This window comes from Elephas maximus, chromosome 19 (genome assembly GCF_024166365.1).
Source record: "Elephas maximus indicus isolate mEleMax1 chromosome 19, mEleMax1 primary haplotype, whole genome shotgun sequence".
Lineage (NCBI taxonomy): Eukaryota > Metazoa > Chordata > Mammalia > Proboscidea > Elephantidae > Elephas > Elephas maximus.
Window position 1 is genome coordinate 1,610,617 of NC_064837.1, and position 24,448 is coordinate 1,635,064.

Sequence of the window (24,448 nt, forward strand, 5' to 3'; positions counted from 1 at the left end):
AAGACTGACTAAAACTGAGCCCACCTGGAGGCAAGCGTCCGAAGGCTCAGGTCAGGGTGTGGGAGCGTACGGAAAATCTTAGTTCTGTAAATGCATCCTGGCAAAGTGAGAAGGCTGCCACCCATAAGGTCATAAAGAAAACACTGATATGGCCAGGACTTAACAAGCACAAGTGTGCCATGGAAAGCAGTGAAACCCTGTCCCAGATACATTTAGGACAGAAAAACAAATGCTTAAAAGAAGAAGAAGGAAAATGCTTCAGCACAATAGAGACAGGGAGCTTCCTACTAGAGCTTTCTCCGCTGTCAGCACTAGCAAGGAGCTGCTATTGCGGCCAAGTTAAGGTATAATAAATAGCAATTTATCCTCTTTATCTGGGATTGAGAAATTTAAACAGTAACATATACAGCTGCTAAAAATAAAATGAAATCGAAGTTATAAATAGTATTTTATAATTACGAACAAAGCCATTTTTTAAAATGTGTAGCAGAGTATTGTTTAAAACATAGATGGTCTCTCATATCTCTAGCTAATGGGCACTGTCATAGAGTGAATTAAGTCCCCCCAAAATGTATCAGCTTGGTTGGGCCATGATTCCCAGTATTGTGTGGTTGTCCGCCATTTTGTGTTTGTAATTTTATGTTGAGAGGATTAGGGTGGGATTATACCACCACCCTTACTCAGGTTGCTTCCCTGATCCAAGGTAAAGGGAGTTTCCCTGGGGTGTGGCCTGCACCACCTTTTATCTCTTAAAGAGATAAAAGAGAAGGAAGTAGAGCTGGGGACCTCACACCACCAAGAAAGCAGCACTAGGAACAGAACTCATCCTTTCGACCTGAGGCTCCTGTGCTGAGATGCTCCCAGACCAAGGAAGACTGATGACGAGGACCTTCCTCCAAAGCCAACAGAGACAGAAGACTTCCCCTGGAGCCGGTGCCCTGAATTTGAACTTCTAGCCTATTGGACTGAGAGAGTGAACTCCTCTTTGTTAAAGACATCCATTTGTGGTACTTCCGTGACAGCTGCACTAGATGACCAAGACGGGCAGAGAGGAGCTCGATTCTACCTTGTCTGTGAGAAGCAAGGGGAAAAGCCCTGGCTCCTCTCATGGAACAGGGTTTTCTATCGCATTGCCAATTTTCAATTTGCTCCTCTTCAATTAGCAAACCCTTCTGAGGATCTACAATCATCAGTAGATCTTTGCCTCCACAATATTATTCCCATCAGTGTATAAGCACGTCCCCTCTCTGATCCTCATCAGTCCCACCACCCCATTTCTCATTCTCCTTTATAAGCAACTTTTACAAACAAGGTCTACTTACACTACTGCTACTTCCTCACCTTCTATATCCTCTTCACCTTACTGCAATCATATTATGGCCCCACCCCAGTCCCCAACCCACTGAAAATGCCTGTCCTGGTCCACTTGGCTTACTCAACCTCTAGCAGCATTTTTAACAGTTGACCATTCTATCCTTCGTGAAATACTATTATTTTTTTTGACCATGAAATACTGTTTCAAAAGGACATGTAATCACATCTTGTGAGGTAGTAGTATTCTGTGGGAAACAATGACCCAGAAAAAACAAAAAGGTTATGGCTATGAATGAGTGAACTGAGTCAAATAACCCATATCAGGTGCCCACGTCCACTAAGGAAAGAAAGGGACAGAGGCCCTGCCACACTACAAGGGTGGCTGTGTGGGTAAATTGGAAGAGATTGAGGACTGCCAGTGAATAGTCAGAAGCGGTCACAGCTCATGCATGCAAGTACACACTGCCAGCGTGTATCTGGGTGACTGCGTTATCACAACGGCCTCAACGTAACACAAACATGACCTGTGAAAGCCACTGATTAGTTATTTCGGGGGGAAACAGGTTTTTTTTTTGTGTGTGTGCTTCAGACGAAGGTTTACAGAACAAACTAGCTTCTCATTAAACAGTTAGTACACAGACTATTTTGTGACATTGGTTAACAAGCAGGACATGTCAACACTCTCTCCCTTCTTGACTTTAGGTTCCCTATTACCAGCTTTCCTGTACCCTCCTGACTTCTAGTACTTGCCTCTGGGCTAGTGTGTCCCTTTAGTCTTGTTTTGTGTTATGGGCCTGTCTAATCTTCAGCTATAGGGTGAACCCCAAGAGTGACTTCATTACTGAGCCAAAAGGGTGTCCACGGGCCATACTCTTGAGAATTTCTCTAGTCTCTGTCAGGCCAGTTAGTCCGGTCTTTTCTTGTGAGTTAGAATTTTGTTCTACATTTTGGGGCAAACAGTTTTTAAAGTGCTACATTCCAACTGTGAAAATATAAACTTCACTGTATTAAAAACTACCTTTTAAGGTAAAGTCGTTTTTAAGAGTTAGTAAAATATCTAATTCCAAAACTGACGTTACTCGGAAACAGTACCAGGTCCCTATTAAACAATCCTGTGCCCTACTTACCACACTATACTTCTGTCTCTTACCCTAACTGACCCTTCCTCAGACAAAAGGGTTGGTAAAGATGGCAATGTTAGGTAAAGGTATCAAGGGTGTCATAATTAATTATATTTTTATTTACTGTTAACACTGAAATGAATTAACATGATTCAGATGATGGGAACATACAGAACTTTCCTCATTAATTTATCACACTAGAAACTGAAAGCACAACAAAAAAGAAGACATACTGAAATATCAAAATATACTAACCTTTAAATAATCATAACATATTAATAAAATCCTCCTTAACTTACCAGAAATGTTAACCCCCAAGTCTACATGATTAAGAACAAGGGTCCTATTATAACATTTTTTGTCTTCCCATTTTTACCAACTCTGAAACATCTTTCATAAAGTAATGAAACATACCTGATTTCTTCCTCTGCGTTTTCCATAATTCCTTCTTACCAGAGCTTTATAATGTGCATTTTTCTTGGTCAAGTAGTAATATAAAACACAATCAGAAACACTCTATAAAAAAATATATTTTTGAGGAGCCAATGAGATATAATTTTAAAAAATCAAATAATGTTTTCAAAGATAATTTCTGGCTATCTCTAAGTATAGAGGAGAAATACACACAGCTACCATCTTAAGGCATACCTGGGCTCTAAAAATATATGTATTATATATACTCTTTAATGGATAGTTACAGCTGTTATTGCAAATTAAAGATACCAGAAACTATCAGAAACACTGAAGCACTTTTCTTATTAACTAGTAACTAAATTTCATTCCTTACTTTATATATATAGAAATACTCAAAATGTTTCTTTAAGTATTTTGCTTGAAAACCAGTCTACTGTGAAGAAAATTCCGGGGAAATACGGCCTCTGATATTTTAAGGAGAAATTTAATGAGGTTCAAAAAACACTGTAATGCAATCTATGTGTCTTTAGGGAAATGCAAGTTTAGATCGTTTTTTATTAACCGTAAAAATCAGTTCTGTTTTCTCTGCTCAGGGCTCACAGTTAATATTAAATACCATTATGTCCGTCACATGAGAATCTTTTCTGTTCTATTTAACAACTTCTCTATGTGCTAACGAACAAAAATGTCAAAGTAGCAACCATTACAAATCTATAAACATTTTCAAAGCAAATAATTTCTTACCTTCCTTTCTAAGTAGGATGCAATTAGACCAAAGTTTTTTGGATGCTGGATAAACCTGAGTTTAAAAAAAAAAAAAAAAAATTGACTAATTTAAAAAGAAACCTTGAAAATAAAAATATTATAAACAGATTAATTCCCAATGATTTCTAATTGTCAATCAGAGGAACAACTACGGAATCACTGGACACGTTTAAAAGGCACGATTCCTGGGCACCGCCCGCCAGGGACTGATTTGGTTGGTCCATGGTACAGCACACTTTTAAAAAGGCCCACCCAGTTACCAGGGGCAGGAGGGAGTGGGGAAAGGGGGCTTAATGCATACAGAATACTGAGCTCTGGTTTACGGTGACAGAAAATTCACACTGACTAAGGGCAGGGTTACACAGACCATTACTGTAATTATTATACACCTATAAAAAGTTGAGTTGGCAAAAGTCGTGTGACAGGTAGTTACAACAACAACAGTAGCTGCTAAGCATTCTTATGTACAATCAAACACCTCAGGGGATTTGGCTCCCTGGCCTGGAGGCTAAGGGTCACAGTTTCATGGAACACTCCAATGAATCGGGCTAATAATGTGTTTAGCGCTTCTGTTCTAGCTCCTAGTTCGTTGCATGGAGGCATCCGAGGAACAACTGGTCTCTATGCTCCTGGTGCAACAGAGAAAGGAGGAGAGTCAGGAAGAGAAGGAGACAGATGAGCAGCTGATCGCCTCCGTGAGTAACTGCGCCCTCTGCTGTAAGACCAGAGGGACTGCATGATCATCAGCTACCATTACTGAACATTTTGACTGAAGTTCTATAGAAAAATTCTGATCCAAAGGGGAAACAAGCGAAACAAAATTTCAAATTCTCATGGTTTCACACTTTCTGGAGCCATGAAGGTTGAATGAACCCTTGAAACTACTGCCCTGAGATCATCTGGAAACCTTAAACCAAAACTATCCCCTGAAGTCTCCTTAAAGCCAAACAACAGTTCGGCTTAAATAATAAAGCGTATCTGCCACCAACGGGTGAATGGATAAATTACGGTACACTCACACAGTGGAATACTACGCATCGATAAAGAACCACCACGAATCCGTGAAACATTTCATAACATGGAGGAACCTGGAAGGCATTATGCTGAGTGAAACTGGTCAGTTGCAAAAGGACACATATTGTATGAGACCACTATTATAACAACTCAAGAAATAGTTTAAACAGAGACAAAAATATTCTTTGATGGTTACGAGAGGGGGGATGGAGGGAGGAAGAGGGGTTTTCACTACTTAGATAGTAGACAAGAACTATTTTAGGTGAAGGGAAAGACAACAGACAATACAGGAGAGGTCAGCACAACTGGTCTAAACCAAAAACAAAGAAGTTTACTGAATAAACTGAATGCTTCAAAGGCCAGTGTAGCAAGGGCGGGGGTTTGGGGACCATGATTTCAGTGAACATCTGGGTCAATCAGCATAATAAAATCTATTAAGAAAACATTCTGCATCCCACTTTGGACAGTGGCATCTGGGGTCTTAAACACTAGCAAGTGGCCATGTAAGATGCATCAATAGGTCTCAACCAACCTGGAGCAAAGGAGAATGTAGAACACCAAAGACACAAGGTAATTATGAGCCCCAGAGACAGAAAGGGCCACATAAGCCAGAGACTACATCAGCCTAAGACCAGAAGAACTAGATGGTGCCCAGCTACAACCGATGACTGCCCTGAAAGGGAACACAACAGAGAACTCCTGAGGGATCAGGAGAACAGTGGGATGCAGACCCCAAATTCTCATAAAAAGACCAGACTTAATGGTCTGAGACCAGGAGGACCCCGGAGATCATCGTCCTCAGACCTTCTGTTAGCCCAAGACAGGAACCATTCCCAAAGCCAACTCTTTAGACAAGGATTAGACTGGACTATAGGACAGAAAATGAGGAGTGAGCTTCTTGGATCAAGTAGACACATGAGATTATGTGGGTAGCTCCTGTCTGGAGGGGAGATGAGAAGGCAGAGGGGGACTGAAACTGGCTGAATGGACACAGAAACAGAGGGTGGAGAGAAGGAGTATGCTGTCTCATTAGGTGGAGAGCAACTAGGAGTATACAGCAATGTGTATGTAAGCTTTTGTATGAGAGACTGACTTGATTTACAAACTTTCACTTAAAGCACAATAAAAAATTTTAAAAAAAGGAACATCTGCCTTGAGCACTGTGCTCTTTTAATATCTGTCTATATGGGATCAAATTGACAACAGAAACTCCAAAGATTAGATAGGAACCTCAGGGGGCAGTGAGTTTACGTTAACAGCTGAGGAACAGCTCAGAAAAGGAGGATGGGAATGGTTGCACAGCTTGAAGAAGTTAATGTCCCTGAGTTGTACATGCATAAACTGTCAAACTGGTGTATGTTTGGCTGGGTACATTCTCAACAAGAACTAAAATAATAAAAAAGTAAAGAACTCCCCCAACTGGTCTGAACACCACCTCAATTTGGGAACCACTCTTAATCTGACTCCATACTCCCAGATTTTATCTGTTACCTGAATACTCTCCTATAAGTTTATGAGATCACATTAAATCTAGTCTCTATTTTCAACAATATCCATTAAAGCACCAAATCAGGGCCGAGTTTTTGTGGAAACAGTTCAAATTGTAAGTAGATGCCAAGCATTTTTTTTGCTAATTTATTTAAACTTCTATCAGAGAAAAAAAATTAAATTACTTGTCCTTAAAGATCTCCTTCTCATGGTCAGTCCAAACATTCATAAACTGCCTATCTTTATAGACCTTCATTGGGTCCTCCATAAGCCCATTCATGTTAATGAACTTGACTCGTCTTTGTTCTGCATCAAACATCATGGGTGGGATTACAGAGAGCTGCCGCATTTGTTTCTCATTATTCTGCAAAAAAGAAATGCAATTTACTTACAATAAAATTTAAACCACGAATTTAAAAAGGGCCATAAGCCAAATGTCTTTACACTTAAGAAAAAAAAAACTCCTATGGAGTTTATTGAGAATAGTAATAATACATACCAAAGCATCTAACACACAGTAACTACTCAAACATCTAATAAATAACCAGCGAATGAATTACAGAGGTAGAGCACACACATCTTTTTTTTAAATCCACTACTTCGATTTTGTAATTCTGAGTTTCCAGTTTAAATGAAGCTGAAAACTTAGATAACAGAGTTTTAGGCTAGAAGACACAGAGTTGTGAAGCTCACTGAGGTAGTTACCTTATGAAGCATTTAATATAGTTTAATGTTTAATTTAATATACTTATAGGGTTGCTATGAGTCAGAATCGACTTGATGGCAGTGGGGTTTTTTTTAAGTGGGCATCTAAAAATAATTTTAACATAATGTTAAATGATGTTAAAATAATTTTAACGTAATTTAGAACAAATCTTAATATCATTTTAGAGAACAATAAATAGAAAAATAAGCAAATAAGTATCACAATCTTAAGATAACGGATTTTAAATTAACAAAAAAATTCCTTATTAAATATTTTTTGCTAATTTTATATAGTCTTTCCGTTTATAATTTAAGATTGTTATCCTTAGAATTTAAGCTGGTTTCAACTTTGTTATATCTATACATCTTATTTTTTTCCTAATGTTTAATTTAGAAAGTTTCTAAATACAAACTTCCATGAAAAAACTTTTACTAAAAATTACAAGTATCTACACAAATATAGGAGCCCTGGCAGCACAGTGGTTAAGAGCTCAGCTGCCAACCAGAAGGCAGGTAGTTTAAATCCACCAGCCTCCTCGGAAACCCTATGGGTGCAGGTCTTCTCTGTCCTGTAGGGTTGCTATGAGTTGGAATCAACTCAACAGCACCTAACAGCAATCCAGACACAAGGCATGGTCTTTTCCTAAAAGTTTTCTTCATAAAAGTAGACACTGCCTTATACTCAAGTCCTTACAAAGTCTCTAACTTTATGGGGTGCTGTCAGTCAGTCTGAACACCAAAGCATGGTGGAGCAGAAACATCAGCAAAAATCACCTCAACTGATACCAGTTTGGGGTTCCCCTAAGGAAATCAGTCAAAGAACAACTAAAGAAATTTAACAGAGATTTAGTCATCACCGCAGGGATTATGGCCACAAATTCCAGGGACTGCACATCATTTAAGCTGGTATTTTAGAGGTGATTTTAAAAGCAACACAGAATAAGTAGCTATGTTTTAAAGATCTTGACTATACTGATACAAGATAAATGAAAAATCCACCCTAATATTATATAATATTACTATGTACCTTACACACCTGTGGTTTCAGATAAAATTTCAGTGACAGTAACATATATGTATCCCCAACAACTGTGTCTCAACCAACCTGGATGGCTGTGAAGTTAACATGCTCTGCGATGCCTGAATAAAACTGCCCTACTAAAGTATGATTTTAAAATGTCTGTGTGATTGAATATTATAACTGCCCCTGAAAAGTTATTTATTCAAATGGGTGAAAAACCATCTTGGACCACCTCTTTGGGAAAGGAGGATTATCAGCAGTGAGAAAGGAGAAAAAAAAAAACACCTGCAAAAGCGCCTACTTGGGTACAACAATCTGCGATGTGATGTAGTTCAAGGAACTCTTAGATACTATTTATAGTTTTCTAGCTCCTGCAGCGCTAGCGTGACTAGAATTGTGAAGTATGATAAATTCCAAGAACATCAGATATACTCAATCAAAAATGCAAAACAGGTTACCATAATCAAATATGGACAGAACCCTACCACAAATCTCAATACAAAGACAGACAAGTGGTGGGATACAAAGACACACTGACAAAGAGGTAATTTTCTCATCCTGGAGTGTTTTCACAAAAACAGTCCAGGTGAATATCATACAACCAATGTACAGGTGTAAGTTACAAATCTTTATCTCCCTTATTATCAATTAAACTTCATGAGATCACGCAACTTGATGGTGTTATTCACCACTTTATTCCCAATGCCCAGGACAAAGGTTGGTAACTTAGCAGAGAGACTGTAAGTATCTATCTGTTGAAAGAATGAACTTGAATGAACAAAGATAGAGAAAGGAATACACAATTGGAGAGTCAGATTGCCTGGGTTGAATATCTGGCTCCATTATTTACTAGTCTGTAATTCATTTTTTTTTTTTTTTAATAAAAATAAAATAAATAAAAAATGAATATTTTTATTCTATAACGGTGGGCAAATTATTTAACCTCCATCTGTGCCTTAGTTTCTTCATTTGTAAAATGAAGACAATTACATCAACTTCACAGAGTTTTTTGCATAAATTAAGTAAAATAATGCATATGGAGTACTTATCAGAATAAGCAATTTCAAGCAATAACTACCCCTGAATCATCATTCCCCCTCCTCAAACGAGCAAAGATATAACTAACCCACCAAAACTAAAAGCAACAATAGTCATAGAAAGAAAAAACTGGCCAGGTTAAGTCACAGCAAAGGGACAAAGAGAAGGAACTCATGGTCCTGCTCTTTACTTTTAAATTACGTAAGAAGTACATAAGCAGGAATTTTCCTGATCTAAATTACTTCTAAATCAGTCAAAATTTTACAAGAAATTTACCCTCCTCCACTTAATTTTGCAAATGAAGTATTAACTATAATTTAACTTCTCAAAATTTTATATTTATATATTTATTTGCATTTAGTATTTATTTTGAATATACAGCAATGTAATAATTACCTCTGATCATTACGTAAGCGGGCTGCCACTTTCAAATAAGCTAAAAAAAACCCAGCTAGACCCTCAGAATTTAGAGATGAAGCTTTAAAAAAAAAAACATGTTATAAAATCAAAACTAGCAAAACTCAACAGATAGCAGATGGCTTTTGGATCAACTTTAAGAGGTAGTTTGAACATGGCTAAGAAGACAAAACACTAGGGACTGAAATTCATACCTAGTTAGCATTTATTTATTAACATATCACTAAACACTAAAACAAAAAAAATCCTAGACATTAGGAATTCAAGATGACAGTCTAGCTGATACATAAATAATAATTAAGCAGAAAAATAAACACATAATGGAAATAAATGCAAAGTGAGACTAACTAGATGTTGGTTAGTTCTATTTGGGGACAGTGGGTAGGATAGCTTCTATAATAGTGAAAATACTGCAGTTGGGCCCTGATGAACCATTCTTCAAATGCGCACCCTGTCTCTACTAACCAATTCAGTTTCATAACTTCATTAATTCTATTCCTGATATAGGCAAGGGAATGCCTGAATAACAAACAAAACAATCCCAACTCACTAGGAAAGTGTATTTTTCCCTTAAAATCAATAAAATGGCACTGTGGTACATAAATGAATCTCTTTGTACTTGTCCCTTTCAGATGACTCTGATACCTAAATATCTGCAGTTCACGGCTCTCTCCCACGCTCATCCGGCTCCTAGAGAAGCACCCTTTGGAGATCCCCCCAGCACCCCAGCTTCACGATGGAACAACGTACCATATGCAAGACACACGTTCCTTCCCTGGGTTAGGAAAGGCTACCACCAGCTCCATCCTTCCTCTTCCTCTTTACTCCCACATTCAATCCATCCATCTTGTCGACTCCATTCTACCTTCTATGAAACTCTCTACAGCCCTACCATGTTGCTTCGACTCAGGGCCTCATTTTTATTATAACAGCCTCTTTCCTGGCCTCCCATTGCCAAAACCCATCTTTGCAAAATGCCAATTATGATCATACCACTGCCTTGTTTAAAACCCTTCAATGGTTTCAAACAGTCCAAACCAGGGCTTCAAATCAGTTTGCTCAGGGTTCAAACCCCTGCTAAGAGTCTGCATTTCTAACAAGTTCCCTGCTGAGAATCTGCATTTCCACCCCAGATATACTGAATCAGAATCTACATTTTAACTAGATCCCCAGGTGATTCTTCCTGGAAACTTGTCAGAAATGCAAGTTCTCAGCAGGGAACTTGTTAGAAATTCAAATTATCAGCAGGGGTTGGAATCTGACCAAGTCCCAGTTCAAACTACAGTACCTAAAGTTCCTTCATTTACACACAAATCAGCCCTTAGCTCTTTGGGTATGAGGTTAAAATGCCTGAATAATTAAATGAATTAACTTGATTGAAACCAATTAATTTTCTTACCTCCTGCTCAGAAAGCCCATCGATAATTTCAGAAATCTCATGCTCACTCCTAGCAATGGTGGCTGAGAGACCAGCTCCCCTCTGCCCAACTCTAAACATTAGGGAGAAATTATAAACACATTAATGGCCTTTTATAAATAAGACATGTCAATAAAATTAACCATACTTATCTGGATGGGACTTTTTTTTTTAACCAACTGAAAGTCAGGGAAGAAACCTAAAATTCTACTGAGTACATACTTTAAGTAATAAGCTTGAGTCACCTATTAAATTCCTAATGATTTCAATGCTGAGATCGAGACTTAAAGGTTACATGCCCAAATTCAAACGGTAAATCTATTTATGGAAAACCAGTTATTGATTCCATTTCAGTTTCAAATGGCAGTTTTTTGTCTGCCTTCCAGAGAACAGGAGAGCCAACTTAGAAAAATGTATCAGGCATTTTTGAAAAGAAAGAAAAAAAATACAACCATCATACCTCACAAAAACTTAACTGTGATTAAACATGCTTATGACTCTTACATGGAACAGTGAAGAAAAAAACTAGAGCTTTTAAAACCTTTGCAAAACACCTGTTCCCTAAAAGTAAGACCAAATCAGAAGCTATCTATCCCTATCAAAGAATTTCTTAATCAGACCAATTTAATACTGTTTAATTACGTTGATAACGAAGCACTAAGAGATAGTCAGGTCTATTCTGACTACTGTCATTTTCAAAGGGATGGATATTTTCAAAAACTAAAGAATGATTCCAAAAACATTCACTTAGATTTAGATTCAACACCATACTAAATACAAGAAAATTAATATTAAATTCACTAAGATATGATCTTTAAAGGCTCATAAACAAGTTTTACAATCAAAATAAAAGTTCTTTATGGGCTTTCTTAATGATGAGATTCTGGTAGCAATATTTAGTGAGAGAACAAAGTACAATCTGAAGAAAAGTATTATGGCCACCTCAAATCACTCACCGTTGAAATCTCTCTTGCTGTTCTCTTTGTTTTCGAATTTCTGGAAACTGCTTTTCATAGTACTCCCTTGTTTTGCTCTCTTTAGCTTTCCTCCGAGGATTATTTTCTATTCTGTCCACTTTTTTCTCCCATGCCTCCATGAGCTGATCATAACGCTGGCAGATTTTTTGTTCCTAATAAATACCCGTAGCAAATTAGTAATAATTAAACTAAACTCTGTTGATTCTGACAAACCTAAAACTTTAAGATAAATACTACTTCTCAAGGCTAAGTCAGAAGTACATTTGGCCTATGACTCAACCGTAAATGAAAAGACGTCCTTGAGCTGAAAGAGAGAAAGGGAGCGAGCGCTATATAACATCAACATATAGAACAAGTTTTGACTGGAGTTTTTGAGCTACTGTTAAGACTATAAATTAACAAACTAATGATGAGCTATTACTAGAAGCTGACCAGGTTTCATTATTTTTCTGGTAACAATGTATGTCTTCATTGTAAAAAAAAAAGAACTGGCAAATTAAACATAGATACATATAAATAGTTCATAATCCCAACTGCCCAAAGGTAACCACTAATAACATTTTGCTGTTATCCTTCCAATCTGTTTCCAGAGAAAACACACACACTGTAACTGTTCCTTTACTCTTGGTGGTTTTAGTTGCTTGCAGTTTTTTTGCTATTATAAATATGCTATATAATAAACATGTTTGACATTATGGAAAAAGGCAGAAATTGTATGTCCTTTGGAGCCCTGTGGTTAAGTGCTACAGCTGGTAACCTAAAGGTCAGCAGTTCAAATCCACCAGGTGCTCCTTGGAAACTCTATGGGGCAGTTCTACCCTGTCCTCTAGCATCACGATGAGTCAGAATCGACTCGACAGCAACAGGTTCGGGTTTGTCTGGCTTAGTAAAGTCTGATCCCACATTTTAAACGGAAAAAAATGCTTCCATTACGGGCACAGAACTGGGTCTATGCCTGATCTCAGAAAGTGAGAAAGCTGTGGAAGAGCTCACAACAAACTGTTAACACTGATCACCTCAAGCAACACGGCACTGGAGAAGAGGCTATTAGCTTTTTCTCTGTGTACTTTTGTATTGTTGGGCTAGTTATGAAAAGCATTTATGACTTATTTTTAAAAGCTTTTAAAGGAGAAAAATATTAATGCTTTAAAAAGACTCTTCCATTTCCTCAGTCCTTTCCACTGTCCTCTTCATGACACTCTCCATGTCCTCCCTCCCTCTCCCCACTTACTAATCATTCTTTTCAACTCTTACTTTTCATGTCTTTTGTATAAAACAGAAAAAAACAAACTCCTTGGCGTCGAGGCGATTCCGATTCACAGTGACCCTACGGTGCAGAGTAGAGCTGCTCTACAGCATTTCCAAGGCTGTAATCTTTATGGAGGCAGACTACCACATCTTGGCCCCACGTAACGGCTAGTGGGTTCAAACCACCGACCTTTCGGTTAGCAGCCAAGTGTCTAACCACCGCATTACCAGGGTTTCTTCCTCTTTTGTACACTTCACCTTTTCTCTATTTCTACTACTACCTCATTAGTTTAGGCCAACATCATCCCTCACCTAGGTTAATGTAACAGCCCCTAAACATCTCCCATGCACTCGTAATGCTGTGGACAAATGCAAATTCTTAAAATACAAACCTGAGCAAACTGGGGAAAATACCTCCCAGGTTTAAAACTTAGAAGGTACCCTCATGATCTAACCCAAAGGTGACCTCCAGGGCGGCTCCCGCCAGCAGCCTCGTTTCTCACCATGGCTGCAGCCACCTTTGAACCTGCCATGCCCCTCTGCCTCCCAGACCTTGACTCAAGCTGCTCCCTCTGCTTATTCAAGTTTCCACAGGTCACGTCCTGTTTGTGTTAGGTGTCTCTCCTGCACGCTCGCACAGTCATCTGAACGCCCTTTACCACAGTGTTATCACAGTGCTGCCACTGCTGGCTGACTTGTGTGCCCCAGTTAAACTTTAGGCTCCCTAAGAGTGAGTACCACACCGCGATCTTGCTCACCTTTGTGGACTAACACATGGGGCAGAATAAATAGCCAATGAACATTTATTAAACAAACCAGGGAACATGTAAACTTTATAATTAGATAAATACTCTCTGAAGTAAGAAAACCAAGTCTGCTCTCCTGTGTTTGCACCACCAGACAGCAAACTTAGCAATTACCACAATTGTAACGAAGTTACTGAATAGAAAAACATATGTAAGCTAATTTCTTACATGATATTTACATGTTCTCTGCAAAAAACTTCAAAACCAGTAATTTAAGATGGTATCTGAAGGACTAGACTGGCAAGTTAGAACATTAGAAGTTTTACACCAAATACAAGTTGCTCACTCTTGAGCTTCAATTCATTAAACTGTCAAGTCATTCATTAAATATAAGGTAGAAAGTTCATTTCTGATACAGATTTAAAGAGTATGATTTATTTACTAAACACCTAAATTCAAGTACACCAACAGATTGTCTGCAAAGTTAGTATTAACATATTATGAAAATAAGAATACTGGCATTATATTTTCTATACCTTCATTTACATGAAGATTATAATCATAAACTTTTAAACTGTAAGTCATATGAAAAACTATTTGAATTTGAAAAAGCTGACCCCTATCTGACTCAGTTTCCAATACGAACGAACAGTAATGTCCAGTCAGCATGACCGTAACTTACCCACATTTGTTTGAGGGTTAAGAGGCTAAATATAAATCGTTCTATTTATCTTTAACATTTTTTTTACTACTCACCATTTTCTTTATTTTGGCTAGATGAAAATGCTATACATAGATGACCAATGAAATTAATTTGATGATGATATTACATGTAGATTATGGCATCAAAATGTTGCAATTTGACATCTGTCACATCTACAATTGTTTTTTTAGTACAGTTGATTTAAGACATCTACAGCTACTTTTAAATCAGAATTTTTTTTTTTTTCTGAAATATAACCCAGAACCATTCTTATTAATGATGGGAAAGTGGCTGCCTAAGTGAGCATGAATGGGAAAGCTGTACATATTTCAGTTAACAAGGATAGGACCTCACCCTTTGTTTTCTTGCATGATTTCTTCTTTTAAAAAATAAAATGAGTTTTTTCCTCATCACCTGGTTTCTAGAAGAGAAAAATATGGTTGCATGACATTAAGGAAAAGCACAATTTAATCATGCATTACTTTTTTTTTTCCAGAGACACTGGGAAACAAGCAACGATCACTTAAGAATTTATGATATAATCAAGGTTAATCCTAATTTCTCACCCTGCAAAATAAGACTTTTATAATTAATTAGAACTGACTAAAATTCCCCATTCTACAGCAAAAGGCTTTATACAAATAGTTCATTTTCAATTACTGTATCCAATTACAAGGCAAATATTATTTCCCAATTATAATTACATAGTTACTAGTCTTTCCCAAGAATTCTGGTGATATAAACACCTTTGTATGCTCTTGAAGGAAGGGAGGTAGAGTAGAAGGAAAATCTTTTCAAGTTACCTCCCTGCCTAAGGTACAGTGCTGGCCTCCCTTCTAAGAGGAGCACATACACCAGCATATTTAGAGAGGTGGCTTCTGCTTTAAACAGAAGACCTTCTTCAGTCACAGAAACGATACAATCCACTCTAAGAAGTAACGGAGGGCAATGGGACAAGACAGGAAGACTTCTCTTACATCTTAATGTAACAGTTTCACTTTTCAAATCTGAAATATTGTGACCTTCAAAAACAATGACATGCAGGTTCAAACATAGATATTTATACCCCACCTACTTCCAGAAAGGATTTCAAGCTGATTATTCAAATATAAATACGGAGCCAAGGCAAGGAGAAGTAATGTTTTGGATAATCTGCCACTCTGGACTAACAGTGACACTGGCTCCGCTCAAATAAGCATGGACAGTCAGGAGCTGGCTATACGAAAAAGTAGCCGAGAGATGAAGAGAGTCATTAAAAGGCACATTTGCTATTTCATACGAAGCAAATGACGGTGATGAAAGAACCGTGACTGAATGACTACACCATGCATGCAGCTGAGTAATGGTACTTCAAAAGGTGATGTACGATGGGAGCGTTACATATTCAATTTGCTCTAATTGCAATTATGTGCTAGTCAAAGTAAATAACAATCAATAAATACAATTTTAAACGTTTCCTAAGAGTTTAAATGAGAAGTCAGCCACAGTGTACTGAGCATTGCAGTAGGCAACGTGGATAACATGAAATACATCACAGACAGCGCTGTTCTCCAGCTTGTACCAAGGAAAAGGGACAGAACACAAACATAACCGAAGCTTTGTTAAAAAGAAAAAAAAAACCATTAAATGTAGCCAATAAGATTTTATCTGCTATACTCCTTTTAAAAAATGTTAAAACAGCAAAACAGTTCCAAGATACGGTAAATTTTATGAGTTTTGCCTAACCTACTTCTGAGGGTTGCCAAGACTATTACAGCAGTATTTCACAGAAAATTTCATTAAGTATATGACTTTTATTACAAACTTACTTAACAGAAGTTAAAATTATTCAAATCTCCATGTCTTTCATGCACACTACCATGCAAATTTTATCTGCCACCAGTTCTGCAAAGTAGTCAACTACGGCACGTACTCTCAGTAAGGAATTTTAAAAAGGAAAAAAAATCATATATATATATAAAAATAGTAATGTGCTCATTAGTAACTATACTAGCAAATGTTTTGGTATACTTAATAAAACACATAAAGTAGAAATATCACATTTTTGTCACAAACTAAGAATAGATCAACTAAAATTCTCTTAAAAGTATGATAATTAAAAAAACAAAACAGAACAAAAAATACCTATCTAGCCTCCTCCCTTACTTCAAATCAGATAAAGAAATTAGGCTTTCTTTTCACTTCTTCTCTTATTCCAAAATCTGGATCCATAAAGACCTGGTACTAGGATGAGCAAGGCTAAGCGAACTGCATTCTGGAGCCGTCTCCTCACCCAGTGAGGTAACTGAGCACTTCCAAGGCACCAGGACGTTAAATGGCAGAAGGGTCTACAAATACCGTTGTTAGCAAGAGTCATAGAAGGGATTTCCCTAGAATAGGATTTTGAATAATGATAAAATGATCCGTGGCACTTCTACTTTGCAATGGCAGATGTGGCTTGGTGGGGGACGGTGTCATCACTAGTCTTAAATGAAAAAGCTTCATTATCTTACTTCATCATGCGCCTTGCAGGTACTCCACTGAAAAAAAGACAAAACAGGAGGCAAAAAATTCAAGCCTCAAGGTAAGCCATTTCAATGTTAAGTATCCACCTTTTTTACTAGCAGATTATAAAACCAGCTAGTTTTATGCAATAATTTATTTCACTTTTTGGCCTCGGAAACTCAAAGCTCCCAACCCCCAAGAAGCCAGAGGAAGATAACATATAGTAAAACGACAGCAAATTACACAAATCTAAAACACACCTACACTATATTATTATATTATGTCAATGGATAAACATAAAAATGATCTCTTTATAGAATATATGGTCTTTAACTAGGGAACTCCAAAGATGATACTTACGTCTTGATGTTCTCATGGTACACCTTGGTATCTGATGGCTGGTTATAGAGTGGCTATAAAATAAATCAAATATACATGTATCAAATGTTGTACATATGTCTACAAGAAACAATTTACATTTTAATGTAAGCCTAGGTAAAGTACTATTAGGGGTACAAAACAACACGCCTTCCCCAAACTTGCAGACTTCTGGGTTCCCTCTACTCAGCCCATCTCCTAATTACGCTACTCCTATAAGAAAGTTTATAAATCCATTGTACCCCATAATAAATACATTGATTCACAGATTTTTAATTTCAAAGAAGAAAAAGTAAGCACTTTCATCATCCTAATAACTCTTCTATCTGCAGCGACTGAATGGCTTCTCAGGCAAAAACATGCTCAGGTTGATGTTTCTGCAAAGGCGACCATGTTCACATAGCATCATTTTAAATTTTATCACAAACTTGCTACCCAGACACATCCCTCTCAACCCAAAATAAACAGGTCACATTATAGCCTACCACAAGAAAAAAACTACCACAAAAAACCCACCGGCAATGGAAAGAGAAATTTCTTACTTACCAGTTCAACTTTTGGGCCAAGACCTTCAAAAATTTTATGAGCTTCTTCTGCTTTTTTCTAGAGATAAAGACATTGTTGTATTTGTATAATTAAAAACTATATTATTAAGTGCAAAATGACCACTTTTTAAAAAACTTATCCTTATTTACAAATATTCTTCTTTTGTATGAGAGATTGAAATACTCTCTGATTTTATTTTCATACCGTTCCTCACTAAATCAATGTCTAACATTTGTACTGAAGACGGCACTAAAAAAATTGGTTAAATTTTTAGGAGCAAACAGATAGCAAGCATCTGGGGAGAAAATGGTATTGGGGGACAAAGTAGAGATCTGTTATTAGAAATGAATTCCCCAAACATTCTAAATACTTTAACGCATAATGTCTTTAATGAAAACTGAACAACTTAAAATATCGTAAGTAGCCCATCTTTACTGTGTTAGGTCAAAGTGATCTCTTTCAGGAAAAGCTTATAATGAGCTCATTTTCTAGTTACAAGAAAACCTTAGCGATACCAAACAACAGAGGGAACAACTAGTTTGAATTACTCAAAACTGTTCGGTATTAAATAATCATATAATGTTGTAAATGTAATTTTCAAAAATAAAATAATGTAGACCAAAGTGCTATTTACCAGAAATCTTCCTTTAATGGACAAGTGAAATATAACAAAATACGATACTGAAGATTTGTTTCAAATGGAACTGTATAACTAGCAAGCGCGTCAGTAGTTCTCAAATTTCTCTGGCCTCCAACATACTCCGGACAGCAACGAGGGCTCACTGCCTGCTGCAGAGACTCCCACCTCAATGGTTTGTGGTGTGGGAATCTCGCCAGGACTTCTGATGTGACAGACTTCCCCAGTGCTCCAATGGGAAGGGATATTAACCAGTATTCCCCAAGTGTAAATAAAGACATTCTCATAAATATACATTGTGCTTTTCATCCAATTTATCAATCAGTTAAATATTTATTTAGCATCCATTACGTGAAAAGAACCATGTAAACTACTGTAGGAGGTACAAAATACCATAATACCAAATACCAAGAAACTTAAAACGTTAAGAATAAACATTCAAAAAATTCAAATACAAAAAATTAAAAACAAATAAATTTACTTAGCAAATTCTGTTTATATAAAAAAAAGATTTATATAGTCAGTTGTAAAGCTGGATTTGTAAACCTTGGTACTGTTAACATTTGGGGGCAGATATTTCTTTGTCATGAGGGGCTGTTGTGTGTGTTGTATTTAACAGTACTCCTGACTTCAACCCATTAGATGCCAGGAGAACACCTTCTCACCTCCCAGTTATGACAACCAAAAAAAGTCTCCAGTTGAGAATAACTATTAAGGTAACTATTAATCTCAAGAAGCCAAACTGCAATTATTACAAAACTCAAATTTATTAGCTTTAGGTTAGACACAAATAACATCATCACAGATGATAAATTTGAAAACGTCTAGCATATTCTCTCTCTGGACCATAAACAGGAAATCATCCCAACATTCACCAGTTTTTAAATCTACTTTTTTTAAAGCCATACTATATATAGGGTCATTATGAGTTGGGATGGACTCGACAGCACACACCTGCACGTTAGAGTCTACGCCAGGAACAGGCAGGCTAAGCAGAGTGGTGTACAAATAGCATCAAGCGAAACAAAGGAATAAAGTCACATCAGAGCAAATATTTATCAGTATCCTATTGTGAAAGGGCTTCTTTTTCAGGGCTGATTTTAAAGGGTGATATTTTAAATATTTGCAGGCTCCAAAATTTAAGTTTTGCAAAATTTTATTAAATACGTTTTCATGTTGCTCAACTGCTAAGAACAGATTAATCTACTACAAGTTTGGCAGAAAAATATTTTAATTTAAAGGCCTCCATTTTCATATTATAATTTTTACTCTAAGTCTCTAGAGGAGGTAGTTAATCCTTCAAACATTCGTAGAATGTCTTGTATGTGCTAGGCACTTGCTAAACTAAGAAACAATGAATAAAACAATCCTCTGTAGGAGGATGAGGGGTCTTGAAAGGCTCCACAGAAAAGCCGACACTTGAGAGGGAGCTTGAGGTCTGAGTATGCTGAACAGATAAAGACACTGGCACACCTGGAACCAGGGGCGACATCAGGAGGTAAACATACTTTTTTAAAAAAAGGAAATTTCATTGGAGTATTCGAGTCTGTTCTGGCATGATATCACAAAGAAAAAGTATGGGGCAAGGATGGGTAAGTAAGCATGCAAAGGCTGATTAAAAGTCTGGAAGGTAGGACTTTTGTGGAAAGTCATCCAAAGATTTTATATGGGACTCAAATATGAAGGATGGATTAGACAGAAAAAAGACTGAAGGAAGGAGACCCAATAACTACCTAAGAGATGAGGGCTCGAATTAAGGATATGACAAAGAGGGAAAGGGACTGACCAGACCACAATTTAGGAGATAGGACTGAGGGCTTCTGTTGATGACCTAAATGAATGCAGCGGCAAAGAGAGGGAAACAGATAATTCCTAGGACACAGGCCTAGGTAACCTGAGGTTGCTCCCTACTACCCACCTCTTTCCTTCTAGCCTCACATTCTCTTGCAAACCATCCAGTCAAAATATGAAGAGGGTATTTCAAAAAACTTTTTTGCTACACTATACACGACCACTTTTCTATATGTATTATTCTTCTGAAATTAGAGCATTCACAAGTATTTCTGGAACCTACAACAGGGCAGGATGACAGGAAATCAAACTGTTAGGAATAGTCCAGGAAAATAGTCTGTTTACAGACTTAAAAAATTTCTTAGTCTGAATTTTAAACCTAATGCAAATCAATTTTTTCTCTCAGGAAGCTAACTTTAAAATTAACAGTCACGTCTGTGCAGTTTTCTTCCTGTCACTAGCCTAAATAAACTCTTAAGCCACATTCAGCTTAAATTCACAAGAAGCCTAGCCTGCTGCCAACCAAGGAGTATGGGGCACGACCATCCCCTCAGCCCTGCTGTGTGCAACAGGTAAGCACATTCATGAAGAAAAGCTCAAGAGGCAAGGAAGGCTTTACAGAGGGCAGCACTGAAGGACCGGCAGTGAGCAAGCCTGTGTCCCGGCCAGCTGTGCTCACTTCTGTGGCTGCAGGAACTTCCTATACAGTCTAGGACAGCACGAGTACAACCGCACCAACCGAGAGGAATAAAAACACCTGTTGCCATCGAGTCGCTTCCCACTCGTAGTGACCCTAGAGGACAGAGCAGAACTGCCTCACAGAGTTTCCAAGGAGCGCCTGGTGGATCTGAACTGCCGACCTTTTGGTTAGCAGCCACAGCACTTACCCACTATGCCACCAAGGTTTCCCTGACAGAACAGGTAAGGAAAAGATTTCTACAGTTATCGTGAATTGGAAACAATCTTCACTGTAAGAAGATCAGATTTCAAATTCAGCAGAGTTTTTTTTCCCCTTTAATACAATGAATTACAACCCAAATATGTAAATGATACAATGGAAAGAAAAGGTCTGAGAGGAGCTTTCATTTTGCTGATGGGAGTCAAGAAACATTTACACTAATTAATGAAAACATGTATGCATGAAAATTATAAATTTCCTATCAGATCTAGTTCCACAGCGCTCAGCCCTCACACCCTAATGGGGTGACCACAGAACTCACTGATACTGAAATTTTTTATTAGGCCTATAAGACAAAGGCTCATTAAGAAATTGAATCTATTATTAATATCACTGAATTCTATGTATTTGAAAATCAATTCATATTCTCTTAGGAAAAAGTCAACATTTTATTTTAAAAGACTCTTTTAAAAAAAAAAAAACTGGCAAATTTCCATTGTTATCAGCTCTAATCCCAACTTATTTTACCCTCAAGGTCACAAACAGGCCATGAAGCCCACCATACAACCAAGGTGTTTTGTTACCCTAGAGTCTTTTGAAAAAATCAGGAGATTTCACATAAAACCCCATGTTTCTGGCATCTCTTAAACAAGGGCGTACCTGTCAACCCCAGACCACATTCTTGCAATATCACAGATTCACTGTTCCTCTAGTCATGGCATGAGGTAGAAACATTGTTCATTCCCTAGCCGCCCTCCACCCCCACTGGGATTTACCTTCATGTAGATTGTTCTCGCCATTCAAATAAATTGGACTAAATATGAACCCAGTGGGGGAAAAAAAAAAAAAGTGATTGCCCATATTTTCCCTGACCATGACACTTACTACAATTGTCCTAAGTATTACACATCTGACAACTCTAAGTTACCTACCTACATAAACACACGCACACACACACAGATACATATATATTAATCCTAGATCGCTCCTCAAAATGTACATTAAATTACTAATTCGCAGTTGCTTTTCCTATGGCCGATGTCCTTTAGTATCTGGGCTATCATAAAATTCACAGACTTTACAATACACAGATTCTGACAAATCCATTCACTACAATGCAACGACAGTAAGCTGAAAAAACAATCCCAGCATTTACAGTGTGCCTGTCTTCAGCTAACAAGCTGGGCTGCAATGACTTAATTAATATGGCCCCCAGACACAGTCTTTGTGACTCACACACAATGACTAAGTGGACCATGCAAATAAGGTGTATGGAACCCTAACAAGGGGATTGTTCAGTCTGCCATCCCTCTAGGCTTAAAATGAGTGATCCTAGAGGTGACAAGGGAGGATCTCACCACAATCAAGAAAGAGCATGTCCCAAAGGACCCAGAATCCCTGCACTGAGAAGCTCCTAGAACCAGAAGACTGAGAGAGAGCTATAACACTGAAGATGGTGAGACACAACAGCAAAGAAGTGGTGGCAGCAGAGGCAACAGAACCAGGAGACCGGAAGGAGGGCATGGTGCACGGGGTAAGACCTGCCCTTGGGCCAAGGCTTACTGGCAAAGCTGGGGCACCTCAGGGCACTTACCGGCAGAGCTGACACTTGCCCAGGCAGGGCAGAGGCTGAGGGCCAAAGAGAGCCGTGCCTGTGGGCACAGCTGAGAAGAGGCTGTCCTGGAAGAACTGTATCCTGAGTGTTCCTGAACCTGAATCGTGACCTGTTACTTTCCTAACAAACCCCATAATCGTACTGTCTGTGAGTTCTGTGTGGCCACTGCAGTGAATTACTGAACTCAGCAGAGAAGTAGAGTGCTGTGGGAGAGACAGTCGGTATCAGAACTGGCAAAGACGGCAGAGAGAAGAGGTAGGTCTGGTCTCCACCTCCCAGGAATCAGCCTTTTTTCTCCTTTCTCTTTGTAAAATTAGAGGAGATCAGATGCCTCCACCATGCTGTTTTTTCACAAGCCTATTCTCTTCCACAGTACTTAAAGCATATTACTATTTTCTGAGTTGGGGACTTACGGAAACTAATAATGCATCCAAATAGCAGTTTTAATTAGAAGACTGAGTATCTTATCAACTGAAGAGGCCATTGCTAAAATGATCAGAAATGCATTTTGAAAATTCAGAGAAATGTGACTGTTTAAATAACTACAATTTTCTACTCTTTATTTTTATTACAAAGTTTAGAACTGCACTTATTATGAGACTGTGATGTGGAAATACATTATCATAGGGCTAGTGGCGTAGCCTCACTAAATGCCTGATTGCTCACATTATCTCCAAAAATTGGTTACATCATCTCTACCTAAACAAATATTTCTGGTGATTAGGAGGATACCTTGTCACATGGCAAACCTGTCCACTGTTAAGCAGCTCTGTTGGAAAGTTTTCTTTATATTGAGGTGAAATTGGTTTCCCTTTAACTGCTAGTTCTTTAGCCAAGTTCTGCATAAAAATTAACTTCGACATTACAAAAGTATTCATAGAATTGAAGCCTGGCTTTCCTAAATCCAAGGACATTTTTGATTAAGAGTATGCAAGAAGAAACTTTTAATAAACCAAAAGATGCAAAGTCTACCTAAAAGTCAATGGCTTCACACTTTATAACTAAGGTTCAAACCACAGTATCTCTGAAAGCCCAGCTATCAATTCTGAAGGTGACAATGAACTTTATTTCCATATCCAGTAACCTATCTCGAAAGGAACATTACCAACATATGGAATTAAATGCCCCTTATAAAGTGAAAAACCAGAGAATGGCTGTTTTGTATTATGTGTGTTACCCTACCTAATCTTAGCAGAGAGAGTCAGCTGATAAAATTCTACTCTCATGAAAAGTATCTATACACTGTAACCATTAAAAATGAAATATCCAATAATTTAAGACACAACTGTCAACTTTTTTTCAATCTATAAGGAAAAAAACACCAAGTTTCAATCAACAAACTTTTAAGAACATTAAAGCATAAATTCAGGTTTTCATACAGTTAATTTATGACCAAACATACTCAGGACCAAGAAAGGCACAATAAAGTGGGTTCAATGGCCTGTGCTTTCGGTGACAGCATGAGCTTACCCGATTCTCATCATAAATAATTTGGACAATACTGCGGTGCTTCTGCTCCACTGGAGGAGGGGACACAGGCTTCTCGGGCTCCGGAGGTTTAGCTGCTTCTTCTTCGAGCTGTTGCTAAGAGACCCAGAACGGAAGAGTCAGGCATGTACCACATATCACCTCCACAAATAATTAATTGCCAGAGATAACACAAGTTCCTGAGAAATGCCTTGCTGATTCTATAGGGTGACCATTTAATCTA

At 37.8% G+C, this 24,448-nt stretch overlaps 1 protein-coding gene across 9 annotated transcripts in view; it reads right to left on the reverse strand.

Annotated features, from left to right (window-relative positions):
• NCOR1 (nuclear receptor corepressor 1) overlaps positions 1 to 24,448 on the reverse strand; it is a 240,883-nt gene that overhangs the window by 144,380 nt on the left and 72,055 nt on the right. For 6 of the 9 annotated variants that reach the window (XM_049859785.1, XM_049859787.1, XM_049859793.1 and 3 more), the window contains exons 6-15: positions 24,208 to 24,321; positions 17,797 to 17,853; positions 17,233 to 17,285; positions 16,881 to 16,907; positions 14,743 to 14,809; positions 11,671 to 11,843; positions 10,697 to 10,787; positions 6,302 to 6,480; positions 3,594 to 3,648; positions 2,850 to 2,951 (exon numbers count right to left, since the gene is read on the reverse strand). In XM_049859785.1, the coding sequence (XP_049715742.1) occupies positions 2,850 to 2,951; positions 3,594 to 3,648; positions 6,302 to 6,480; positions 10,697 to 10,787; positions 11,671 to 11,843; positions 14,743 to 14,809; positions 16,881 to 16,907; positions 17,233 to 17,285; positions 17,797 to 17,853; positions 24,208 to 24,321 (918 nt within the window). The remainder of the gene's footprint in view (positions 1 to 2,849; positions 2,952 to 3,593; positions 3,649 to 6,301; positions 6,481 to 10,696; positions 10,788 to 11,670; positions 11,844 to 14,742; positions 14,810 to 16,880; positions 16,908 to 17,232; positions 17,286 to 17,796; positions 17,854 to 24,207; positions 24,322 to 24,448) is intronic. The other 3 variants (XM_049859791.1, XM_049859790.1, XM_049859789.1) reach the window with 1 other exon arrangement.